The 27,021-nt window shown below is 31.9% G+C and overlaps 3 protein-coding genes across 6 annotated transcripts in view; 2 read left to right on the top strand and 1 right to left on the bottom strand.

Annotated features, from left to right (window-relative positions):
• Nucleotides 1-5,854, top strand: part of LOC102604225 (sulfite oxidase-like) — an 8,123-nt gene extending 2,269 nt beyond the window's left edge. Inside the window, 7 exon segments of the mRNA NM_001288380.1 lie at nt 2,009-2,127; nt 2,265-2,360; nt 3,613-3,723; nt 3,803-3,904; nt 4,734-4,781; nt 4,986-5,201; nt 5,523-5,854. Coding sequence (NP_001275309.1) covers nt 2,009-2,127; nt 2,265-2,360; nt 3,613-3,723; nt 3,803-3,904; nt 4,734-4,781; nt 4,986-5,201; nt 5,523-5,639 — 809 coding nt within the window. The 3' untranslated portion in view covers nt 5,640-5,854.
• Nucleotides 5,855-10,547: 4,693 nt separating this feature from the next.
• On the top strand, nt 10,548-12,582 carry LOC102585085 (cytochrome P450 94B3). Its single transcript, XM_006338743.2, has one exon. The coding sequence runs from the start codon at nt 10,593-10,595 to the stop codon at nt 12,159-12,161; it is 1,569 nt and encodes a 522-aa protein (XP_006338805.1). The 5' UTR covers nt 10,548-10,592; the 3' UTR covers nt 12,162-12,582.
• A 3,339-nt stretch (nt 12,583-15,921) lies between these two features.
• LOC102603889 (fidgetin-like protein 1) lies at nt 15,922-22,940 on the bottom strand. 4 transcript variants are annotated; one of them, XR_001473192.1, is made up of 13 exons: nt 22,584-22,940; nt 21,307-21,445; nt 20,740-21,090; nt 19,548-19,789; nt 19,125-19,371; nt 18,952-19,044; nt 18,333-18,434; nt 17,624-17,726; nt 17,267-17,350; nt 17,090-17,185; nt 16,822-16,949; nt 16,399-16,692; nt 15,922-16,159 (listed from the first exon to the last, which is right to left on the bottom strand). XR_001473192.1 is itself a non-coding variant. In XM_015307731.1 (13 exons), exons 1-12 carry the CDS (start codon nt 22,901-22,903, stop codon nt 16,591-16,593), a joined length of 2,007 nt encoding a protein of 668 aa, XP_015163217.1. In that variant the 5' UTR covers nt 22,904-22,940; the 3' UTR covers nt 16,110-16,159; nt 16,557-16,590. The 4 variants fall into 4 exon arrangements, 3 of the variants coding, with proteins under 3 accessions (XP_015163217.1, XP_006338693.2, XP_015163210.1); XM_015307731.1 differs by having other exon boundaries at nt 16,110-16,159; nt 16,557-16,692; XM_006338631.2 differs by lacking the exon at nt 15,922-16,159 and having other exon boundaries at nt 16,226-16,483; nt 16,557-16,692.
• Between the last annotated feature and the right edge of the window lie 4,081 nt (nt 22,941-27,021).

Here is a 27,021-nt window from a genome sequence, read left to right as displayed (position 1 = left end):
TGAGTAATAAATGAAACACCTTTCATGGGCTCTTCAAGATTTTATTACTCCACAATTGTGAGGTGTGAGTTAAAGTGACTATATGTTGGTGAGAATAATAAATTTTATGTCGGTGAGAATAATAAATTTTAAAAAGTAATGATGTGATTATAAATTTTATTTACATATGAAACAAATGGTTAGTAGATATAAATGTGGGGTTGTTTTAACAAAATATAAACTCATGGATCAATTGTTGTATTAAAATATCTCAAATCATGATATGAAATCACCATGTGATTTCATATCATGGTTTTTGGAGAATATGATATCACCTCTCATGATATGGAATCATGAGATGAAATCAGCGTAAAATCGCATGTCCAAACGCTGATTTCATCTCACGATACCATATCGTGATATGATATCGCATGGCCAAACGCCTACTTAGTGTCTAATGTGAGTATGACTTTACTAAATGTAATTGTAATGTCACGGACCCATGAAATCAATTTTTGAAAGAATTCATTAAAAAGAGTTCAGTTGAAGAACTTTAATCAGGTCCTACACTTCTACTCATGTGCATAACAACTGATGGGTTTGTTTCTTATTAGCGCTTAATGAGATTTCATTGAGCTTCCTATTAAATAAAACTTAAGGGGCTTATGTAATACTCCCTCTGTCCTAATTTATGTGGTACCGTTTGACTTGACACGAAGTTTAAAAAAGAAAGAAGTCTTTTGAAACTTGTGGTCTAAAACAAACCTTAGACAATTGTGTGACTATATATCAATTCATTAAGGGTAAAAGAGGAATTTTATAGTTATGTTGTTTCTAATTATAGAAAAGTGTCATTCTTTTTGGGACGGACTAAAAAGGAAAGTGTCACATAAATTGAGACAGGGAGTATCAATTTAGAACGAAGATCATGAGTCAGATGCTAAATGTGCCTTACATTACCTGTTTCAGTATGTCTAGTTGGATGATAAGTTGCAGTTCTCTAAAGTAAAGACTTCTTTTTGTTACGTATAGTTAAGTGGTTATGTGCACCAAATGTAAATAAAACTGGATGCCTAGTCAACAGAGCTTAAGAAATATCCTAGTTTTGTATTCCTTTGAGAGAGTTAGGGACCTAATGATAAGAAAAATATGAGACTTGGGACATTAAATTTAACAACAATTTAACATAGGAACCAAAACTTGTACTAGTGTAATCCAATTCACTCTACTCCGTTAATGTGTCCTGCTTATGGTCTTCTTTAGAATGATTTTCGGAAAATGTGATATTTTCTGTATCAAAATTTTCTGTTATTATTTCTACTATATACCCCTTGGTACTTGTATAATAAAGAGTCAAATCAACATTTCAAGCTTAATTTAACATAGGTAAAAAAATACACTACCTAATCAAAATATGACATATGAATTGGGACAAATGGAGTAATAAGTTGTGGAACTTGTAATGATTGAGTGAAAGGAGTATAAGAACTTACGTTTTATTCTAATTCATTATCTAGTGATTATGGTAAAGAATTAATTAAACCATTTGCATCTATCTGACAGAATATATATATATATATATATATGTATATAGGATTTAATGTTTCCTAACCACAGATTCACCTCTTTCACTATCTGCACTTGATATGGTTATTTGCTTTGGTAGTAAAAATAATAATGGTTTGGGTCGTGTATTTCTGGTAGAAGAGAAGGTTCCATTGGAACAATATTTATTCAGTCAAGGGTTCCTTGTCTCTCTCTCTTTTTTTTTTTAAATATGGAAAAGGGGAGGGTATGAGGAGAAATTCCAAGAAGATATTGGAACATAAATTTGGAAGGGATGATGGAGGCAGGAGTTAATTTTATACTGATGCATCGGTCCCTCCACCAAAAACCCACTTTTTCCAGTCGTCTGTGTTAGGAATTATTTTTGAGAAAAATCTGTTTAGTATAAAATGCTTGTTGATGCCTCATTTTAATATAACTAAATAAATTTATATTTAACTAGTTACATTGTTGTGCATTTCAGCTGTTTGGGGTGGAGCAAAATTGGCAGATGTTCTTGAATTAGTTGGAATACCTTATTTGACAAGTATCACACAATCTGGAGGAAAACATGTTGAATTCGTGAGCATTGACAAGTGTAAGGTGATTATGTAGGATATCTTATTCATTGATAGAAAATGTTGTTTCTTTTTTCTCTTTGCTTCTTTTACTTTTCTTTACTAGAAATATAAACTTTGCTGTAAAACCCCCCTGGCTCAGCAACATATTTATGATTCTAGGAGGAAAATGGAGGTCCTTATAAGGCATCAATTCCATTGAGTCAGGCTACAAACCCTGGAGCTGATGTTCTACTCGCTTATGAGATGAATGGAGAGGTAATACAAATCACTGTCTTCTATCTTTATTAAATATGTTTGTTTTCTCAGTTTCATCTTCATTGTCTAGTAAAATGATGGTATGCTTTACATTTAATGTTGTGTGCAACTTTGGTCTTGTATCAGTTTGACCTATTTTGCTTATTCAGTTTTCCTAATAATGTAGTTGCTTTAACAACAACAACAACATACTCAGTGAAATCCCTCAATGATTCAACTAGTGTTGTTGTATTCAACTAGTGTTATCTATTATTTAAGTTGGTGTATGTCTTTTTAGCCCATTCCAACATAATATCCAGTTTTTCAACAAAATTTATCAAACAAATAATGCTATAAGAAAAACTTTAAGCAACCCACATAGATTGATCTCTTTATAACTTTCCTATTGTACACTTAAAAAGACAAATTTGTTGTGGGTCTGTATTTTCCCTTGTGAAATACTTTATAGTGCAGTTAATAAGTTTCTCTACAATTTGTTCAAAGTCAAACCAAAGAATCCTATTTGAAACTGTTGGAGAATTTATGTCTTATTTTTTGGGTCTTGAGGTGACATGAAGTACCACACTTTGTCACTTGCAAATCCAATATAACAAACTATTCAAATGGTTTGTCCTTCAATTCTAACTTTGTGGAGTTATCTGGTTCATTGAAGGATGAGCATTGTGTAAAATTTTACTGTTTGACTTGAGTTTATAGTCATTTTCAGTGTATCAATCAATTGTAATTTCGTGTATTGAATGCTGTGCCTTATTGTAATATCCAATGACATCGTTGGTTAATTCTGTGTTTCACATTTGTTGAGTTCAATTTTCTGAGTTTATTGCTTCAACTGGGGATGACTTTCTGAATTTATTTCCACTTAAAATTAATGTCATCTATTTGGTTAAGTAGTCCATTAGACAGCAATCAATGGGAACAAAGAGGGTGATATCTGATTTGACAGAGAATTATACTTCTAATAACATGTTGAGCCTTCTTAATAAAAAGTGGTATTTTGAGCATAAAAACAGCATTATTCCCAGTGTAATCCTACAAGCAAAGTGAGGTCTGGGGGTATTTTGAGTATGCTATTCTAGAATTATCTTTGTAATTTTGTTTCTAAGCTCAATATCTTGGTAATGAGAACACTAGCATTTTGAGTGTCAGCTTGGAAACTTCTGCTTCGGCCCTTCACCCTTGCAATTTCCTTTTAAAACCTGATAAGTTGATTGTTCAACATACTATACTAACCTTACTGGATTCACGTGTGAAGCCACTTAATAGGGATCATGGCTATCCACTGCGTGTGGTTGTCCCTGGTGTGATAGGTGCCCGTTCAGTTAAGTGGCTTGATTCCATCAATATCATTGCCGAAGAATGCCAGGTTGTTATTTATGTATTAATAACTTCAGGATGGTGAAACATTTTCTTTTGAACTTGTTAACACAATATCTGCTGGACAGGGATTCTTTATGCAAAAAGACTACAAGATGTTTCCACCAACAGTGAACTGGGATAACATCAACTGGTCTACTAGGAGACCGCAGATGGACTTCCCTGTTCAGGTAATTGGTTAAATTTCTCCCCATCAGTAGGTGGTTTTCATTGGGGTTCTTTTAGTTTTTTTGTATATAAACTTATCTATCCGGTAAATAGGTAGACTGGGAATTCATGATTACAGTTTTGGGTGGCGTTTGCTTCAAAAATTCGGAAGCTTGTACTTGAAAATCTTTTCAGATTTTCGCAAAACCATTTTTCGATTTTTTTGAAGCAAGCATAACCTTGGTCATTTTATTCGGATACAATAACTTGCTAAATAGTACTTGTATGAACTTTGTGAGTTACTTGTGGATTGCGTAACCAATTTTCTAAGTTATGTGGTGTTTTGTACTTATGTGGAACTTCAACTTTGAATATATATATTTTTTTCTGTTTTAACTCACATGTTGTCGAAAGAATACTTAGTTACATTACACACAGAGTTCGTTGAACTTGAGAGAAACACTTAGTTGGAAATGACAGTTGGATTTAAATGGTTGATGCATGTGTTCTAATTTGTTTGATAGAATATTAAAACCGGATTTTTGATTTGCAATAACACTATGTCAGAACTTCTCTTTTCTTGTATAGTAAATAAGGATTGATGTCCCTGAGATATGGTGTTACTAGAGTTCTTTATATGATGGTTGTAGAAAGTAGAAAGCCTTGTGATTACTTTTAAGAGTGTCTATTTTCCAGATCTGAGATGGTCCAACTAGCTAACTGTCTGTTCATCAAATGATTGATTGATCTGGCCTGACTTAGCATTTATATCTGGCTGTTTACCAACATGGCTTTACAACTTCTTCAAATTTGTCTATTGCTGACAGTTACTATTCCCTTTTCTGGTTACAGAGCGCAATATGTTCCCTGGAGGATGTGAGTGTTGTAAAGCATGGAAAGGTCAGTTTTAATATGATAAAACTTTGTGTTCAAGCATTTCTTGACATCTATCTTATTTTTTTAATGGACACTTTTACATATACTCGTGTAAGTGAAAAGAAATGAGTTTGCATGGTTCAGTTATGCAGCCTTGTTTTGTACTGCTGTCCGTAGACAATCATAGTACTTCATTAGGTTGTTCTAGCGGCTAGTATTTGTTTTCAGATAACCATCAAGGGGTACGCAGTATCAGGAGGTGGGCGTGGCATAGAAAGGGTAGATGTGTCTATAGATGGTGGTAAAACTTGGGAGGAAGCCACCAGATACCAGAGAACTGGCGTTCCATATATTGCTGATGATTCAAGCAGTGACAGATGGGCATGGGTCTTTTTTGAAGCTGAGGCAAATATTCCACAGAGTGCGGAAGTAGTTGCTAAAGCGGTAAGTTTCTAGTTATCTGTAAAATTTGCGTGTTTTCTTAATTCTAATAGAAAAAAGGTTCAACTGTTAACTTCAACAATTTCTGATGAAATCTATCTTTAGAATGAGATGTTTCCAGGATCAGTTTTAGACTTTAGTTAATATTCTTTTTAGTATTCTAAGGACTGTAGTTATAACGTAAAAATGTACAATGGCACATCTAGCAACCCCATAATTTGCTATATGCATTAAGAAGTTGCTTTCTCATGTTATTTTACACTGGAAGACGTCAGTCTGCCAATTTTCTTGCTCCGTTCTCAGTTGATATTCTATGTTCAATAGGTGGATATATCTGCAAATGTCCAACCTGAAAGTATAGATTCTGTCTGGAATCTGAGAGGAATCCTGAACACCTCATGGCATCGGGTTCAAGTCCGAGTTGGTCAAGCAAATCTTTAGGCTGTGTTTCATGTGTTGAGCAGATGACAGTATTCAGCATCACAGGCCATGGTTGTTTGTATCTTCCTAGCTTAAAATGAAAAAACATGGTTGTTTGTATCTTCCTAGCTTAAAATGAAGATGACATGGTTGTTTGTATCTTCTTAGCTTAAAATGAAAATAGCATGGTTGTTTGTATCTTCCTAGCTTAAAATGAAAATAAAATGTTTTCTTGATGTTGTCTCAAAATACTAATGGAAATAATAATAATAATAATAATAATTTGGAAGTGATTGCATCTTGACAATCAATTGTGCTAGTTTCTTCCCCAGTATCTATTTTTCTATATTCCTTTGTAGTTTGATCTGGATAAGCTCCCAATTATTTGTTGAGTTTTGGGATGACGGAACTACTGATGTGAAAGCAAGAGAGGTTCCAATCACAGCTGGTTAGAATGTTAGGAAACTGGTTAGTAGGTTCTGCTTTACTTTGCAATTGATTTGGTCTCTTATTATGTCCTCTTCCCCAAAACTTGTTTGGGACAGTGGCGTAGTTATAGTATTATGTCTTCCTCGCCAGCTGATGATTGTATCTTCTTGCCGCCTCAACCAGCATGTGGAACGGTGGAAGTCTATTCTTTTGCCACAGGTAGCTTGTTTTTCTTCATTTTGAGCATGTGCTTGTATATTGTAGTTATGAATAGGTTGTGCAATAGAGACACAGAATGAGGTTCAAGATTCGTGTTTGTGTTATTTAACGAAAGTAGATGTAGTGCCCTCCAAAAAGAACGAAAGTAGATGTAGTGCCCTCTAAAAAGAACGAAAGTGAAGTGGGATGGTATGGGATGAAATGAGATGAGGAGTTTGAGGTGCATTCATACGTATATGTAGACAGGTGAGGTGGAGAATGATCACATTCGAAAAAGAGGTTCAAAGAAAGGATTTGGGGAAAGAGAGGCGAACGTCAAAATCAATTTGCATTAGAATAGTCTACGAGACAAAATAAACAAAGCACAAGTCGAATTCTTATAAAACAATTATAACTCTCTGACTAGGACCAACTCAGACTAACAAATAAGATCTTATATCCAACTAAATAAAAGATAAGATTCCTCTAATAGTAATATAATACTTTATTGTCAACTGAAAGATTAAAAGGCATTATTGTTAAACAAAAGATAAAGATGAAGATAAATTCAAACCTAACAATTTATTTTCTCATACTACTAAATATTTTTTTTTATACGTTTCCTAAGATGCATCGGATGGTTTGATCTCTTCTTACCTGGAATTCTATTCATGAATTGTATGAGAGTTATGATTCGTAGTTAAGTTGGAAGTATATACAACACGAATAATCGAAAAGTTGAAAGAAGCGTTCTCTTTCTTGGAATCAAAGCAAATTTAGTATTTCCTCCATTTCATATTAATTGAATTGTTGAAACATTTTTCATTGTTCAAATTAACTTAATTGTTCAATTTTTAAGACTACTTTTAGAATGTTTTTCCAATTTTACCCTTCATTAGTTAGTATTGAAATTAGTTATTAATTAATGTTTAGTTATTTTAATCATAATTTTGATAATAGTTAATAAGGGTAAAAATGGAAAGTTAAGCCTAATTTATGTCTTAATTTTTTTCTTAAAGGGTGTGAAATACCTCAACAATTTAATTAATATGAAATGGAGGGAGTATAAGCCATGGAAGTAAATGTTTCATACATACTCAAGTCACACAGTGCTAACACATGAGTTTTGATTATTGATTATGAGAGTGCACAATTAAACAATAGGTCAAATCCATCAGTGGCCTCCTAAAATTGGCAATAATTTTCACTTAGATACTTTAACTAGGCCTTGTTCATTTTAGACATCTCATTGTGTCATTTTGACACTTTTTTCACTAGCACATGTTGACTTCAAGTGTGTGTTAACCAAGTGCATCCACATGGATTAGATGCCCAATTATATCATGCCAACTCATTAAAAGTCTATCATATTACATCATTTTTATTATTTTTGAGCCTTATTTTTTGTATCATAAACCCACACCCACACAATCTACTCTATCATATTTCTTCATTTTCATTATCTTTTCCGTCACACCCACAACCACACAGCCATTTTCCTTGTTTTATTCCTCTTTTTCATGATTTTTTTCTGCCATATTCCCCATTCATAGCACCCTCCCTCCCATTTCTTCATTTGGTTTAGGGCTAAAAGGTGCAAATGTATAACAACAATGGTTCATATTTTTAAGATTGCGTCTCTTTTTCTTTAATTTTGTGATATTTGTAGTTTAATTAGGGCTCAAGGTTAGTGAGATTAACATTTACATAGTAAAAATTGAGATTTTCTTGCTCCTATTTTAGGATTATTGTGGGTGAACTTTACATGATTTGGGGTGTTGTTGATATGAGTTCGATTTCTTGTTTCTTTTTGGGTCTATTTGAGTTTGTAGTGCGAAATTTAAATTGAAATTATTATAACAAAAGATTTAACCTCCATTGAAGTACTTTAAGCTTTGAGAAATAATGGAAGAGATAGTGACTATAAAATGGGAAAGAAGAAGAGAAAAAATAAAATAAAATAGACTAAATAAGTCCCTCACACGTCAATAGCGAGTGTATAACACTCACTTTGTCATGTCAGTAGAAAGTGCCAAAATGACACAACGAAACCTGACATAAGGTGTCTAAAATGAACAAAATCTAATTAAAGTATCTAAGTGAAAATTACTGTCAACTTTAGGGGGTCACCGATGGGTTAGACCCTATCTATACTATACATATATAAAAAATAAAACGGTCCGATCTCTGGTTCTGGTTAGAGTGTTACCTATATCCGGCGACTAGCTCATGGGAAGTCGAAAATGTTAGAAAGTGATGAGAAATATTTTTTGAGTAGTAATAGAAGCGGAATGATTTGATTCGTAGTTATTGAAAATCTCGACAGCAACAAGATGATGTTGAGTCCGACATCACTGTTGCACTCGTTTTGTCTTTCTCTATTTCACATGTCTATTCAAGGATAAGGTAATAGCCTCAAAAGCTGTTTGTCAGTATCTCCCTAACCGCTGGATTGGAATGAATGTTAATCTTATCTTCATTTAATACTTCATCGTTACATACTACTTTTGGCTTAACTCTCTGTGTGGAAGTGGGGTAGTGATGATGCCATAACAGGCATGCAGTGGGTAGTAGCCTGTATCACTTCATGAGTCATGACAAATGTCAAAGTTGTGGAGCATTAGTCTCTATCTATCAAGTACAAAACCAAATAAATGTCAAAGTTGTGGAGCATAAGTTAATCTCTTAAGTAATGGTATCTCCCTTGGCGATTTGTCAGCTACCAACAAAATAATTACTTTTGTACTTAATGAGTGTCAACTCAAAACACCACATTGAACAACGTAACAAATTGTCACGGATTCAAAATTAGTTGATATTCTCCGTTCAAAATTAACAGCTCAAAAAAATATCACCTTTAAGATGCAAGATTAAGATTGGCACTTAGCTAGCGTTGTTTAGCCGTAGATTTCCAAATATTTTTGGTAAATATTATTTGGGTGAAAATTTCACCATATGTTTGGCCATAATATTTGGGAAACATATTTCACCTTTTTAGAAAAAATATGATTTATACCCATAAGGTTTAAAAACTATCAAAACTAACCATAAATTTGTATTACAAATCAATTGGGTCTTCGTTGCAACAAATAACAAATAGTGTCCATGACACTGGAGCAATGTGGTAGTTTGGAGTGAATTCAACAAGCATCATTTCATACATCGTGAAGTAGACAAAGCACATGACTTTATTACCCTGAGCCGATTCTTCATCATTTTCATCAACAACCATATCATCACTTTCATATTCACTGAATATTTCATCACTACTTTGGTGTTCACGTAAAAATTATGTAATACAGCGCAAACAATTACTATAGATGGTGTTTTTGTAAAAGATAAAAAAATTGGTGTAAAATTTGAATTTTTAAAAGACCTCAAATAATGAGATTTGGCTCAAATACTAGTTTTTTCTAGTATTTGGGAATTTGGGTTGTTTGCCAAATTTGTTAAATAATGACAAATTGTATAGACAAACACTATTTGCCAAAGTTTTTCCTAAATTTTACTTGGGAAATCTATGATCAAACGGGTCCTTAGTTTTCAATTATATTCTCAATATTAAAGAATATTTATTATTTTCTTAATGAGTTTGAATAAAGTTAAAATTGAACAGATAAAATACTACTACTACTTATTAATTATGGTTGAGTGTGCGGAATACTTTAGGATTACTTAGTGTGAAGGATTTGAGTTTTGAGGGCCGGAATTAGAATATGGTTTATAAGAGGAGAGTAATGTAGAAATTAGTAGTACTTAATTATTCTTTTTGTACTTAATTATTCTATTTTGATTGCCATCCAAACAAAGAAAATCCCTCGACATTCCAGTTTCCCTTCCTTTTAATTCCTTCCCTCCACAAAGAAGATAGTATCAATTTGGACATAAAATATAGATTATAGGTGTTCCAGAAGATGCTATTTCGTTGCCTTCTTCTTTATTAAACTCAGAAAATACAAAGTAAGAAAATGCGGTAATAAAGAAAAGATATATTCTCTCTAATCAACTATTGACTTCATGAAAATGCATGATCAGAATACAATTCATAGTTTACTAGAGTAGTAAAAACCGCCATCATAATGGACAAATCATATATTCCGAGTCTACACAGTTACAATATATATATATAATGCTTTAAAGAAAAGCATACAAGTGAAAACTTGGAACCACATACTCGTCTTTCTAATATTCCAAAAAGACAGATCAATCACAGCTATTGATTTTTATTTATACATGTGTCAATAAACATATTATATATAGACCGATCTAGTTTCTTTATTACCTATATATGTACACATCTACGTCCACACTTGATCTCTTTGTTTAAAATAATAAAATATATTGGTCATGGTCATGGTCACCTTCCTCTCCATCTTCACCACATACCCCTTCTTCATTCTTCCATTCTTTTGTCTAACACTAATTCTATATCTAACGTATGTCATTGTTGAACAATTCCAGCAAGGTGCTAGAGGCTTTGAAGGACCGCCAACTTACCCCATCATAGGTTGCTTGATTCCATTTTACAAGAACCGCTATCGTCTACTAGATTGGTACACTCATCTTCTCTCTCACTCACCAACAAAAACAATCGTGATAGACAGATTAGGTGCGCGGAGGACCATAGTAACAGCTAATCCACACAATGTAGAGTACATGCTCAAAACCAACTTTGACAACTTTCCTAAAGGTAAGCCGTTCAATGAAATTCTTGGTGATTTTCTTGGAAATGGTATATTCAATGTGGATGGAGAAATGTGGTACAAACAGCGCAAGATGGTTAGCCATGAGTTCACCGCAAGGTGTTTGAGAGATTACGTTGTGAATGCCCTCAAAGAAGAGGTGGAGAACAAGTTGTTGCCTATGTTAGACTTAATGGAGGCTGAAAATAGAGCTTTTGACTTGCAAGACTTGTTAAGAAGACTTGGATTTGATGTGGTTTGCAAAGTTTCCTTGGGGTTTGATCCATGTTGCCTCAATCATTCTCTTCCATTTTCGCCTCTGCTACATGCCTTTGAAAGGGCTTCACAAATATGTGCTGGTAGAGGGGCTGCTCCTATATCTGCCATATGGAAGGTGAAAAGATGGTTAAATATTGGATCTGAAAGACAGCTGAGACTAGCCATTGATCAAATCCATTCATCAGTCGCTGATATCATCCGCGAGAGAAAGATTAAGATCAGAGGAGAAAACCAGCAAGAGATCAGTAAAGATCTTCTTTCAAAACTGATATTGGCAGAAAATTTTGATGAGGAGGAAGTCAGGGACATGGTGATAAGCTTCATTATAGCAGGAAGAGACACAATATCTGCGGCAATGACTTGGTTGTTTTATCTACTTACTCTCCATCCTGAGATAGAAAATGAATTGGTTTCCAAGGAGCTAAGGTTTATAGAAGCTGAAACACTAACAAAGCATGAGACATTGAGAGAGATGAAATTCTTGAAAGCTTGCCTCTGTGAGACAATGAGACTCTATCCACCAGTTGCATGGGATTCAAAGCATGCAATTGCTGATGATATTTTGCCAGATGGTACTCGTATCAAAGCTGGCAATAGAGTGACCTACTTCCCCTATGGTATGGGGAGGATGGAAAACTTGTGGGGGAAGGACATGTTAGAGTTTAAACCAGAGAGATGGATGCAGAATTCAGAAGAAGATGAAGGAGGGGTAGCAGAGCAGGCATCAAATTTGTACAAGTTTCCAGTCTTCCAAGCAGGTCCAAGAGTTTGCCTTGGGAAAGAATTGGCCTTTATTCAAATGAAGTATGTTGTATCTTCAATATTGAAGCGCTTCCAAATCAGACCAGCTTGTTCAGATCCTCCTGTGTTTTTGCCACTCCTAACAGCTCATATGGCTGGTGGTTTTAAGATTTTTGTCCATAAAACTAAAAACGTTAATTTAGATGATCCCTAAGTCCGAGTTCTCCTTCCAACAGCTGCCACCATTATCTCAAAAAGAATTGATTTCATTTTCTACCTTTAATTCCTGAGAATATTTATTGGTTTTACCGATCGATCAATAGAGAAGCTACTGGTTCACATCCTCAAGGATGGAGGAGTATTTCAACTTTGTTTAAAGGTTTTAATAGCCAAGACAATTCTACCATCCTCTTATTTATTTATTTCCCCTGTAATCTTTTCTCTACACTTGGACTGGAAACAAGAAGCTTGTGAGAAAAGAATTAACTAGTAGAGAAGAAAGAAAACGAAATCCTTCAAGAGAAATTTGTTTTATAAGATAAAAGTGGTCTGTGGCATATTTCCTGTTCATATTTCTACTCTTCAATCCCTTATTGAAACATATGTTATCCGAGTAATCAAATAAATAATGGGTATTGGTAAGATTACAATACCAAAAAGAAGTAAGGTACAGATCTCTAACTTTGGCACCAATTGGAAGGAAAGGAAAAATATTGAATAAGAAATATAGATATATTAGTCTATAAGGTTTAAGTACCAACTAGGTGAGAGTTGAAAATCAATCTGATTTCCATTCTACCTAAGTTGTTAGATAAATTTGTTTCTATGCTTTAGAATATTATACTCTTATATATTACAGCTTGCATGTTTTTCTTTTTTAATTACTGTATTCTTATCAAGTTGGAAGACACATGCGTTATCTTCACGCTATAAAATTATTTTCAAGATATACATAGGCAACTAACTATTTGTTATTAAATTGCAACCAAGTCAGATGCCATAAACAGTAGTATATATTTTTGTTGCGTTGGTGCAAGAAGTGCTAAGTAGACGCAATTCTTTATCACCTTATTTAAACTGAATAGAACTTGTTTAATCCAGATCTGCAGCCTGCAGGGGATCTCGAAGCAGATTCCTGGCGGGCAGGAAGGAGCATAACTACATATTTATTCAAATGTACTGAATTTTACAAATATGATCATTCCACACTGATAGTTTTTTCTTCTTTTTTTTTAACTAAGGATTTTCCCACTGGAAATCATTTTTATCACAAAAAGTCATTCAACTTTCTCTTATAACTTCAATGTCATAAACTATGATTATTTTATCTCAAAGTCATTCAACTATAATTATTTTACTTAAAAAGTTACCCACCAATTTAAATATTTTTTTTATTAAATTTTATTGAAATACAATTTTTATTTTAAATTACTTTTATTAAAAAATAATAAGATACTCATTTTAATTATTTTATTAAACTTTATTAAAACACATTTTTTTAAAACTAATTTCTTAAAATATAATACAATACTCATTTTAATTATTTTATTAAAATATAATCTTATTATTTTCTTCAATAACGTAGATCTCGAAGAAAATGCTCCTGACACCTGTCATCTGGTGTTGTTCATCATGTATTCCTAAGATACTTAGAACAATTTTTTTGAAGAACTTGATAAGAAACAACAAAGTTTAAAGAGTATTCCCAAAACTAGAAAATTAAAACCAGTAGAGAAAATAGAATCTGAAACAGATTAGAAACAATATACAAAATATTTTTTCAAAGAAGAAAATCGAGCCCACTGAATGTATAGTGTCCCTTTAAAGAAATTATTCCCTCAAGTACCCGAGGTTAATGGAATATATCCTCTCATGATAGAACAATCTTACTCACCAATGTATTGGCACCTATAACCATGGTGTCAACGAACTTCACTAAAATTTAATAAATAATTAAATGAGCATCTTATTATTATTTTTAAAAATTGTGTTCCAACAAAATTTATAAAATATTTAAATGAGCATTTTATTACTTATTTAAAATAGAAGAAATTTTAGGTTTAGCAAACATAAAAATCATATTTGTATGCGATATAGCTATAGTTGGTATAATTATGCTCCATAGCAAACATCAAACTTTATGTTTGCTATGGAGTATTAGATTTGTATAAATCGTTGGCAGTCTCTCATTTTTATAAATCGTTGACAGCCTCTCGTTTGTATAAATCGCTGACAGCCTCTCAATTCAATTGTATATATGCAACTATTATGTATATGTACTTATGATTTGTTTGTATATCTGCATAAAATTTGAATTTGTATACAATTGAATCGAAATAAAACATTTGTTTATCAAATCTCTCTCTCTCTCGCTTTATGTATAATTTGTGTTTGTATAAAGCGAGGAAGAGAGAAAATGTGAAGGAGAAGATCTGTATTTGTATAATTATACGTGTATAGGACGAAAATATATGTATTTAAAAAAACTGATAGATTTTAGGAGAAGCTGAAAGAAACTGGGAGAGAAAAGATAGCGAAGAGATTTGTATAAAAATAAATCTTCTATTGTTTGAAATGCATGGGCCCCACTCTACCAATTAAAATAAAACTGATTTGGGGAGAGATTTTAGGAGAAATTGAAAGAAAATGGGAGAGAAAAAATAGTGAAGGAATTTGTATAACATAAATCTTCCATTTTTTCCAAATTCGTGGGTCCCAATTGAATGGCAAAAATGGTGTAACATTAGCTGCGAAATACAAATATATGAAACTAGGGATGTACAAAATCGAACCGAAAATCAAATCAAACCGCAAATCGAGTCAAACCGGAAAAAAAACCCGACTATACTTGGGTTGGTTTGGTTTTAACTTTAAAAAATCAACCCGAGACCAAGCCAACCCGACATTATATATATAATTTTTAAAATTTATTTTATACATAAAAGCATTTACTTTGATGTAATTTCTTAATATTACTTATACGTTTTCATAATTTTTATATTTTAATTTTTTGAAGTTTTTTGAGACTTAAAATTTTGAATGATCCAATAAAGGTTATAGTCCATAGATATTAGTAACTCTAATAAAGTTCAATTCGAAATCAAATCAATATTGTGCTAACAAAATAAATTAATTCAACACTAAGAATGACAATAATGTTGAATATTTGTTCTTTAGTTTTACATTGGTTTAGACATTTAAAATACATAATCTAATTTTAATTTTCCTTAATGTTTAATCATGTAACTAATACTTATTAGACTTATTTTAGCATGATTTATTACTTTTAAATTATGATCATTTTCATTATGATTTTGCAATATTTATTTTATATGATGATTTCATTATTATTTTTTATTGAATATTTTAATGCCACCACTCATCTCATATTTTGTGTTATTTTCTTAAGAAACACCTTAGATAGTTGTATTTTGATTGGACTAAAGAAATATTTGGAACACAAGTTAATTATCTGTTTGTATGCATACTTTACCGGAAAAATCCAAAAACCTAAAAAAATTCGACACAATGATTTGGTTTGGTATTTGTAAAACCCGAACCAACTCGAGGTTGAAAACACAAAAAAACCCGAGTTTTATTAGTTTGGTTTGATTTATAAATTTAAAATTTTTACACAAATAGTTTGGTTTGGCTTGATTTTTGAAAAACCCGAACCAATCCGGTCATGTACACCCCTATATGAAACAATAGATATAGGATTTATTTTGATTTAAATGTTTGCTATTATGTACAATTTTCCCTTAACAATTTATTTAAATTGATTAGATGACTTTCTAAATAAAATATTAATAGTTGAGTAATTTTGTAGAGTAAAATATTTTTAGTTGAGAGACTTGAATTCATTTATAGGAGAAAGTTAGCGATTTACTGCAGAAAAATACCAAGTGACGAGAAAAATTCTTAACTACATGACTTTATGTGGGAAGAGAACTACTCGGGATTATTTTTTTGTTAGAACGATTTCAAGCCATAATGGCGAACAAAATGCCCATACCACGGCCAATATTATTCAAGTGGGGTATGCACTCATGCTTGTAATGAACGAATTTAATATATAAATCTCCGTTCTAAAACCCAAAAAAAAAAAAAACCAACTCCACGGGGCATGATGCCCTATTAACTTATGCTGATATCACTTTTATTTATGACTTTTATTTCCTTCTCCCGCCCCTCGACAAAACACACAGGATGCTGCACAAAAAAACTCAATTTTCAGTTGAAGTGATTTTAAATTTGCAACGATTGAAGAGAAATATGTATTGCTCGTGCAAACAATTTTTTTGTTCTTTCCAGAGGATTCAAGTTTAAAAAAAAAAGGTTAAATGTTTTCTCTTTAACAAAGTCCCAGTAGGTTAACAACTATTTTGACAATGATTTAGCTATTGGAAAACAGAAACTGAACAATTGACATCAACTATGCTGCAAAATACCTAAATTGTCTTAGCATATGGAAGATTCTTCTTGATCTGGATGGGTCATTTAGGTAGCAGACGAATTTACATATCCCTCGTGTTGCTGAACATGAAATGAGAATCCATGGATCATCTGCTAGTACTCTCGCAAGGAATGTAAAAGTCATGCAACTTACATTATTTTCTCTGATGTAATCATTCCTCTGGCTCTTAAAGTGCTAAGCTTCCAAACTGTTTGTTCCAGTCCTCGTATGCACCAAGTTCATTCAAAGACACAGAAGGCCTTACCTCTTGTAATGCACTCTCAAAGTCCTGTGCAAAACAACATATTGAAAATGCTGTGATGAGAAAATTACGGACTAGTATGCAACCGAGTTAGTTCTTTCTTTTATTTCCTTAACAGCATCTAACTTTTGCTCTTTTTGCGTGCCTGCAAATTACCTGAAGAGTTACTGGCCTCATATCCTCCTTCTTTAGCTTTGTAATTTCAATACCGTGCCTTAGAGCTTCCCTCAATGGACCCATGGAAGCATCCTTCACTAAATTCTTCATGTCAGACCCAGAATACCCTGAAAATTTAAGCAAAACATGATAAATAAGAAATTCATAAATAAAAGGAAGAAAGAGAAATAGGAACGATGGACAGAACTACGGCCTCATCAGATGGGTCTTAATGTTTTTGAATGTTAGCAACATGAGTTGCGAATACCTTCCGTAAATTTGCAAATGGAGACAATATCGTCATCTGAAAGCTTAAACAACCCATCCTTCTCCAATAGACTCTTGGCAATCCAAGCTCGTGCTTCTGTATTCCAAGATATATGGTCAACAATACTGGTCACAGTATTCCATTCCTGATTTTTAAAAATGAGGCTCTAGCTTGCACCTGAGGAAGGAAGTGGAACATAAAGTCTTTTAGTAAGCCGTCTCCTTGCAGCCTCATCAAGCTCTTGGGGCCTGTTTGTTGCACCTGTTTCCATGAATAATACCATCAAATTTTCTTCTGCTAGTAACTAAATTAATATTTTTCTGTAGTAACAAGGAAACTGGCAGATTTAAATTTCTCATTTGATTGCCCAGTATATAAACTACACCTCATGGATTCATCCACAACGCACACCTCTTGGGAAAACAAAGAAACTTTTGACTGGCATAGGTTTGTGATTGGAATGTTACGTGGTTTTTTAAATGGGAATCTGCTTCTCTCTTAACACGCTGAAGTGTAGAGGTATTTAGAAATCACCTATAAGAAGAATCTGTTCGCTCACATTGTCAAAGCCTTCCATCTCGATCAGAAATTGTGTCTTCAGGCGCCTACTAGATTCATGTTCACCTTCTGACTTGCGCTGCAACCATGTAAAGTCTTTTAGAAAGGTCTATATCCCTACTTGGCAATCAGCTTATGGAGAAGTAAAGTCCAGCCAAAAACTAAAAATATATTCTCTAATATGCACGTATACATGTTATACGTGTATACATGTATGATTGATGCTTACCTTCTAACTTGTACTGCAGCCTTATCAAGTTTTCAACCAATATGTCACTCAAAAAATTCACAAGTAGAGAACACTGAATTCTCTACTATAAGTCATTTCTTTTTATGTTTTGGGTCGCCCTTTTGTTTCTTTTTCCCCCAATGATTCTAAACTATTTTTTCGAAAATGCCAAAAGTCCCGGATTAGTAGGGAGTCAAAAGTAGGTATAATACCAATTTCAACATCTGCTAGCTGAGGAGTTGACAAGAGAAATAAATTCCTCATCACTACATGTTTTTTTTTCCTCATTACTACATGACTCAGACACAATTCTGATTAAATCCAACATTTCCATTTGTTAGAAAAGGAAGGAAGGAAGCAATTTGCAAGATATGATCTTTTTCAAATATTGCATCCCATTCAGTATGCAGAAATTATGCACTAAGGAAAAGATTTAAGTGTCAGAGAGTTACATACCTGAGACAACAGAGAATCTATTTCATCAACGAAAATAACAGCTGGCTGACGACAACTGGCCACTCCAAAAAGTGCCCTCACCAGCTTCTCCCCCTCTCCAATCTACAATCATGAATTCAAAATCATTTGCCAAGATAGTTCCATCCACCTTTAAATAGATATCTAGAACAAGATAGCTGTAAAGCAAGTCTCATGCACTAGATTATAGTAATCCTTACATTTCCTTGTCATTTCTTATCAAATTCCCAGGTATGAATTACATGAAATTTTACAGCTATACCAGTTAAGACTCCAAATGACTTGGGAGATCTCCAGTTTATTGTTTATGCACTGGGTATTTCATATCATAAACCTAGAGGCTCACTATAAAATTGTACGCAAGGTAAAATGTTTATGCTGCCTACAAAGAGATTATTGTTCCTGTAAGATTTGAGATACAATAGATGAATTCGTAGCTTAAAAACAGTGGCGTCCCCATTACCTTATTTATCGCGATGCATATAATAGTTAAATATCTTGCAGGAGGTTGGGGGTTACATCCTCCTTTTCTTTCGAGAAAAGGGATCAGGTACATTTCAGTTTTCATAGAATAATATACATATACAAACATACGACATACCCACTTGCTTGTCAAAGAGCTGGCAGATATGTAAAAGAAGGTTGCTTTTGCCTCGCCAGCAATAGCTTTCCCTATCATTGTTTTGCCAGTTCCCTAAAGCATGAGAGATTTATAAGTTCAAAGAAAACTGCTTTCTTCTAAACCTGTCTTGACCAGGAAGACTAAGAACTTACTGGTGGACCAAACAGAAGAAGACCTCGACCTGGAGATCGGCAGCCTTTGAATATGTCTGGACGTAATAATGGCCAGATGACCATCTCAGTCACACATTTTTTAGCATGTTCCAGGCCAGCAATGTCATTCCACCGCACATTGGGATCCCGGTGCATAATCTCATTGCTGATATGCTCAATAAGTCGAGGCTCTATATTCCTCAATTTCTCAGGAAGCTCACCATCAGGACCAATTAACATTTCCAAACTGAATGGTATATAATATGAAGAATTAGGACAAGCATTTAGCATTATGAAACACCTTTTAGATCATCTTGTGATCATCTTTGTAAAATGGACTAAGCTAATATAACTTGAATTAAATAGCACAGTTAGCTCAAAGTAGATCTCTACTGAGACAAAACAAGCAAAAAGTCAACTAACCATCTCCTTGTTGAATCATCAAGTGTATCTTCTCCTTTCCCAGAAGTGCGTGAAGTAACATTGCCTACATTATTGCCACTACTACCTCTGATAGGAGGAACAAAATTGCCCCGTATGCCACGGCGTGGAAAACCATAGGACCTGACTCCACAGCCTTTGTTCACCAAGGTGTTATCGTTTTGTGGGGAGATTGAAGCACTTGGTGATCTACTCAACCCTCGCTTATGTCTTGTGTCCATTTCCTACAGCATGAAATGATCAGAATGGACACACACATAAAACAAAACAAAATAAGCTAAACAAAAGATTTACAAATCTGAGAAGTTTCAAGAACAGCAGTCCTTAATAAACAAAGCAAATTGATACTACAGCTCAGAGTTGTTGCTCAATTTTAAAAACACATTTATCAGATTATATAATTGCTTTCTTGAAAATCAATCAGTCTCATTTTTAAATAACCAGTGCTTCTGTATGGATGCTAAAAGGTATGACATCATTCACCCATGCCAGTTATATGTTTACAGCAATAAATACACTTGCTAACAGTGATGACGTTCATGTTAGGAATCATGGCTGCATGCACATTACACTGCCATTTACACTAGCAATAGGCTGGAAATAATGCACTGATTGAAAAACATTTTAACTTGCAATGGCATAGCATTCCCTTGGGTTTAAGGAGTTGATCAACTGTCTTCTTCTATCAAAATCTAAGTCCATAAAATTCTTTCCTGTTACACCAACTGTCTTAGTCGTTATTAAAATATACTCTTCTTCCTCTTAATCTAAAATTTGACCTTATATAGCATACAAAGTTTCTGCTAAATAGGAAAAGCTTTTATCGCATTGCATTTAATCATTCCCTCCTCGGGGAAGGGTCCACCTGAGTACTTATGGGTTTTAAATTAGGGAATCAAGAACTGTGAACCAGACCCTTATGTTTGTTGATTGGACTTTCACATAACATTTTTGGATTAAGAATAAGGGGAAAAGAATCAATAATGTGAACAAAAATAAGTTGGTTGTCAGCCAAGGAATTCTTCTCTGTGCATTTAAGCAAACAAGTCAGACAGTCTTAATTAGACAAAATAAAAGCCTAAAACATATTGTTTCAGAAAGTTGTAGGTTTGTAGATATGATAGCATACGTAACTCAACATTCAAGAAGCTTCCATGAAAATTGAAAGAGGTACCAGTTTTGCTCTAGCAGTGACAAATCCATTTGGAGAAGCATCAACATCAGCTTCTTCAGTGCACAAGGGGGATGAAATGTTTTCATCTCTAGAGCCACTGCTTTCCATGTACAACCGTCTTGTTTTGGAACCATTGACACAGGTTCTTTCTTCCTCTCCATCTTTAATGTCCACAGTTTGATGCTTTGGGTAGCTATGCTTTGAGTGAAACCTATCAACAGGAAGAATCTCTGGGCTACTATCATTTGCAAGGCTTCTATTTTTTATCAAGGAGAAATCTCTTGGACTAGTGTGTGCAGGTGTTTTCAAGGTTCGGCTACCCACATTGGCATGTCTGTTTAATTGATTTCCCTGCAAGATAATACACTTCAAATGACTTCACGTATTCTCAAAACGATCACTCTTTATTCACAAGCAATGGAAAGTAACTTGAATTAAGTTTTTATAGATATAGCGAATTCAAAAGAAAGGGAAAACCAAAGAAAAAACAACAAGCATGCAAATAGGATTCTCAGTGCTGGTGATAGAAAAGAAAAAAGGAAATAAGCAAATTATTAGTCCACACACCTGTTCACCTTTAGCTGTGTCTTCATGTTGCTGACAAAGAGAAAGAAAGTACTTAGACTGCTTAATCTTCTCAATGTCAATATTTTTTCCTTGGGCAAATATGCAGCCTGGATCTCTCCCTGCTTGTTCAAAGGCATGGCTGAAGATATATAGCAAAGATCAGCAACTTCAACATGTAAGAACATATTGGCTCATCGAATTATTTATATTGCTAATATGAGTGACTCGTGAAATGATGAACAAAATGATTCTTACAGGTTCAAAATTGTAAACAAAAAAAAGAAGGAAATACTTGTACTATTCTGTTTGTCTTCGAGCTGTGAGAAAAGAATGAATGATGCAATTGAAGTAATGTATCCTTCTCAAAGGAATAATACTTCACGGAAGAAAAATCACAATATACCTCAATTGACTCTTTATATAGAATGAACCAATTTACTGTTGGTTCGTTTGGCCAATGATAGCTTTTAAAATGAAAGAGAATAAGGAAAAAAAAGGATCACATTATTCTTCATGTTTTCTCCTCAATTTTGCTAAACCATGCTGATATTTTACAAAAGTTTTTGCAAGTCTTAACAAAAAAAAAAATTAAAAGGAAAAATAGAATCACATCATTCTTCATGTTTTCACATCAATTTTACTAAACCATGCTGATATTCCAAAAGTTTTTCCAAGGCTAGCAGAAAACTCGATTAAAAAGATAAATGGAATCACATCATTCTTCATGTTTTTGCTTCATTTTACTAAACCATGTTGATATTTCAAAAGTTTTTGCTAGGCTAATAGACATAGATTAACAGGTAAAATAGGTCACATCATTCTCATGTTTTCTCCTCAATTTTACTAAACCGCGCCGATATTTCAAAACTGTTTACAAGGCTAACAGAAAATTCGATTAAAGTTAGCTCAAAAGAAACAGATATGACTGAAGCATCTTTTCTGAAATCTCTGAAATGACACACACTCATGAGGTGAGAACTAAATTGCATCAAAATGCCTTTTGAGAAATCAAAATAGAGCAAAATAATATTTAAAGTCAGAAATTAACCTCCAAATCCACGCTCATTTAGTCTATATTCTCAAAGAAGCTTAGAATGAAGGAAAAAAACTAGTCTATACCATACAAATACTACAGTCCGTCCAAACGATTGACGGAGATACGAAATTCAGAGCATCTAGCTTATGGTTGGAATTCAGACATCAATTACTGAACATCTATTTACTAGCATTTAAAGAAATTACAAAAATATAAACCATAAAATAGAAACGAAGTGTACCGATCGGATTCAGTTATGAGGGAGCTTCGAGCAGAATCAAAATTTGACAGAGCTTCACGACGAATAGGACGAATGAAGGCCTCGTCGACTTCTGAATGAGAATGGGAATCGAGGAAGCCGATAAGTCCTAGTCCAAGTACTGTTGCAGAACTGAAATCCTTACTTTTGAGAGCTACGTCTGCTCCAAATAGCATAGAATGGAGCCTCTTGAGATTCGTGTCGACTTCTTTCCTCCATGATACCTCCGATTTTTCGTCCTCCATTTTCTCCGACTTCGAATTCGGTGCCGTATTTTTGCTACTGTCCTCCTTTCCCGCCATTTTCCCTCGTCGTGAATTATTGCCAATGACATGTGTATTTTATAAAGATATTTTTAATTGCTGAGACATCCTGATGTTTCTCTACATTTACTAGATATAGGACCCCGTGCCAGCACGGGGCCCAATATATATTATCATATTATGGAATTTGAGAAGTTATTGAAAATTTTATATGATTTTAAAAATATTTTAAATTTTTAGCTATTGTGATTTGCAGTACTTTTTTTAACATAATTTTGAAAATAATATTTATTACTCTGTTTGTTCTAATTTATATGGCACACGCAGAATTTCAAATATTAACCATTTTTTATATGTCTCTTTAATATATTAAGTTGTTAATTATTGTATTTTATAGTACATTTTGAACCTAAGATTTGAATAATATATGTGATTTGCCATGTCCCAATTTATGTGGCATTAATTGATAGATTTGTTGGAGTCGAGAGATTTATTTTGTTAATTATTGTAATTTATAGTTTTTTTTTTCCGTCAATTTCAAATAATATATGTTGTTAATTGATAGAATACTTTTAATGTAATTTTTTTTAAAAAAATATGTGTGACTGTCCATGTCCCAATTTATGTGGCACATGTAAAGTTTTGACAATTAACCAAAATTTTAATACATTTAAAAAAATATTTTTAAGTCGTTAAATTTTAAGTAATTTAAATTGTTGTATTATTTATTACAATTTATAATACTTTTAAAGTAGTTGAAATATTTTACTATTTATTATGATTTATAACAAAAAAAATTTAATTTATGTCATATTATAAAATTTGAGAAGTTATTGAAATTTTTATATGATTTTAAAAATATTTTAAATTGTTAGCTATTGTGATTTGTAGTACTTTTTTTTAACATAATTTTGAAAATAATATTTATTAATCTATTTGTTCTAATTTATGTGGCAGATGCAGAATTTCAAATATTAACCCTTTTTTATATGTCTCTTTAATATATTAAGTTGTTAATTATTGTATTTTATAGTACATTTTGAACCTAATTTTTTAATAATATATGTTATTTGCCATGTCCCAATTTATGTGGCATTAATTGATAGATTTGTTGGAGTCGAGAGATTTATTTTGTTAATTATTGTAATTTATAGTTTCTTTTTCGTCAATTTCAAACAATATATGTTTATCATATAATCCATTTTATGTGGTACCAATAGAATTTAGAGAGTCAATTAAATTTTGTATATAAGTTTTAAATAATTAAGCTGTTAATTATTGTAATGTATAGTATTACTTATATTATTTTTAAATATATTTAAATATTATATGTTAGGTTTTTTATCCTAATTTATATGGCATTGATAGAATTTAAAGTGTCAAATAATTGTTAATTATTGTAATAGATAATATGGAGTATTTAAGTCATTTATAGTATAGTATAATTAATATATAATATGTAGTATTTAAGTGTTATATTATGGAATTTGAGAAGTTATTGAAATTTTTATATGATTTTAAAAATATTTTAAATTGTTAGCTATTGTGATTTGTAGTACTTTTTTTTAACATAATTTTGAAAAAAATATTTATTACTTTGTTTGTTCTAGTTTATGTGGCACACGCACAATTTCAAATATTAACCATTTTTTATATGTCTCTTTAATATATTAAGTTGTTAATTATTGTATTTTATAGTACATTTTGAACCTAATTTTTTAATAATATATGTTATTTGCCATGTCCCAATTTATGTGGCATTAATTGATAGATTTGTTGGAGTCGAGAGATTTATTTTGTTAATTATTGTAATTTATAGTTTCTTTTTCGTCAATTTCAAACAATATATGTTTATCATATAATCCATTTTATGTGGTACCAATAGAATTTAGAGAGTCAATTAAATTTTGTATATAAGTTTTAAATAATTAAGCTGTTAATTATTGTAATGTATAGTATTACTTATATTATTTTTAAATATATTTAAATATTATATGTTAGGTTTTTTATCCTAATTTATATGGCATTGATAGAATTTAAAGTGTCAAATAATTGTTAATTATTGTAATAGATAATATGGAGTATTTAAGTCATTTATAGTATAGTAATTAATATATAATATGTAGTATTTAAGTGTTATATTATGGAATTTGAGAAGTTATTGAAATTTTTATATGATTTTAAAAATATTTTAAATTGTTAGCTATTGTGATTTGTAGTACTTTTTTTTAACATAATTTTGAAAAAAATATTTATTACTCTGTTTGTTCTAATTTATATGGCACACGCAGAATTTCAAATATTAACCATTTTTTATATGTCTCTTTAATATATTAAGTTGTTAATTATTGTATTTTATAGTACATTTTGAACCTAATTTTTTAATAATATATGTTATTTGCCATGTCCCAATTTATGTGGCATTAATTGATAGATTTGTTGGAGTCGAGAGATTTATTTTGTTAATTATTGTAATTTATAGTTTCTTTTTCGTCAATTTCAAACAATATATGTTTATCATATAATCCATTTTATGTGGTACCAATAGAATTTAGAGAGTCAATTAAATTTTTTATATAAGTTTTAAATAATTAAGCTGTTAATTATTGTAATGTATAGTATTACTTATATTATTTTTAAATATATTTAAATATTATATGTTAGGTTTTTTATCCTAATTTATATGGCATTGATAGAATTTAAAGTGTCAAATAATTGTTAATTATTGTAATAGATAATATGGAGTATTTAAGTCATTTATAGTATAGTAATTAATATATAATATGTAGTATTTAAGTGTTATATTATGGAATTTGAGAAGTTATTGAAATTTTTATATGATTTTAAAAATATTTTAAATTGTTAGCTATTGTGATTTGTAGTACTTTTTTTTAACATAATTTTGAAAAAAATATTTATTCAAGCCTCTTATCTTCTGGGAATTTTAAAAAGAGTCCTACTCTGTTGTATTTTGTTCTTTCATTTAACATAACTTTTAATTTATTTATAATAAATTGCTATAACTATATCTTAGGTAGGGCTATTCATGATTATGGTTAGATTTGGTTTTAAATTTTGATAATTGATACTCCCTTCGTCCACAATTGTTTGTCAGGGTAAGGTCATGCACACCCCTCAAGGAAATTTAATAGAAGGTGTAATTTGACTAATATAACCCTATTATACCAAGAATACCAAAAGTCTACATAACTTTTCAATTGAACTACACTATCATTAAGGGCAGAATTGGAAAAAGGTGATTAATTGTTTTTTTGATTGTTTAAATTGACAATTAATCTTGGACATCTATTTTTAGTATACCTGCCAAATAATTATGGACGGAGGTAGTATTATTTTATTTGGTTTTGATTTTACTAAAAAACAACCGCAAAAATAACCAAATCGAACCGATAAATCAGATATATAAATTTTATAATTATTTATATATTATTCATGAATAAAATATAAATATTTTGTCAAATTTTGATTAACCTAAATATTTAACTTTACAATTAGCTCAAGCCCAACACTTAAATTTTAGCTTAACTATTGCAATCCCAAGTTTAAGTCCATCAAAATTCATTACTCCCTCCGTCCCATTTTATGTGGCACTTTTCGAAATTTGATTTTAACTAACAACCGATCCAAACTGAACACGAACCCCCCTAATTATTACCGTTAGTCAATACTCTTCGAACACTTTTACTTGTCTGTTGTTCTAAAATATATTTTCATGTTGTCATTTTTGACATATCAAGAAAACACAATTATTTTTTTCATGTTTTTTCAACATTAAATACTTATTTTCCAATCAATTTTCAAGGCCTAATACTACTAAACATCATTTAATAGGGATAATTTGGTAAAATACTTATATCAATGATTGTTTTCTTAATGAGTGTGTCAAGTCAAACATTGACAAATAAAAATGAACTGAGAAAATATTAAATATCTCTAATTGACATCATCATTTATCATTGTCGTTAGCTATTAATATAATTCCAGTACGAATCATTCCTCATGCCCATTACCAACCAGGTTAACCCTTACTGTCAACTAGTATACAGAGGTGAGTCCAAGATTTCAAGAAAACGAGTGCGCCATTGCTTTAAAGATAAGATCAAAAAATTTATAATAACAATAACTAAGCGATATAT

The sequence above is a fragment of the Solanum tuberosum genome, unplaced genomic scaffold, assembly GCF_000226075.1.
Source record: "Solanum tuberosum cultivar DM 1-3 516 R44 unplaced genomic scaffold, SolTub_3.0 scf00004, whole genome shotgun sequence".
NCBI lineage: Eukaryota > Viridiplantae > Streptophyta > Magnoliopsida > Solanales > Solanaceae > Solanum > Solanum tuberosum.
Note: the sequence above shows the minus strand (reverse complement) of the source record. Positions and strands in the feature narration are given on the sequence as shown.

Coding starts and splice junctions, on each gene's coding strand:
- LOC102585085 (XM_006338743.2), top strand. CDS start 10,593: ATGGTCATGGTCACCTTCCTCTCCATCTTCACCACATACCCCTTCTTC.
- LOC102603889 (XM_015307731.1), bottom strand. CDS start 22,903: ATGGCGGGAAAGGAGGACAGTAGCAAAAATACGGCACCGAATTCGAAG. Junction 21,091..21,306: donor ACACAGCTAAAGGTGAACAG/GTGTGTGGACTA, acceptor ATTATCTTGCAG/GGAAATCAATTAAACAGACA. Junction 16,950..17,089: donor CATTTGCAAATTTACGGAAG/GTATTCGCAACT, acceptor TTAAATTTTCAG/GGTATTCTGGGTCTGACATG.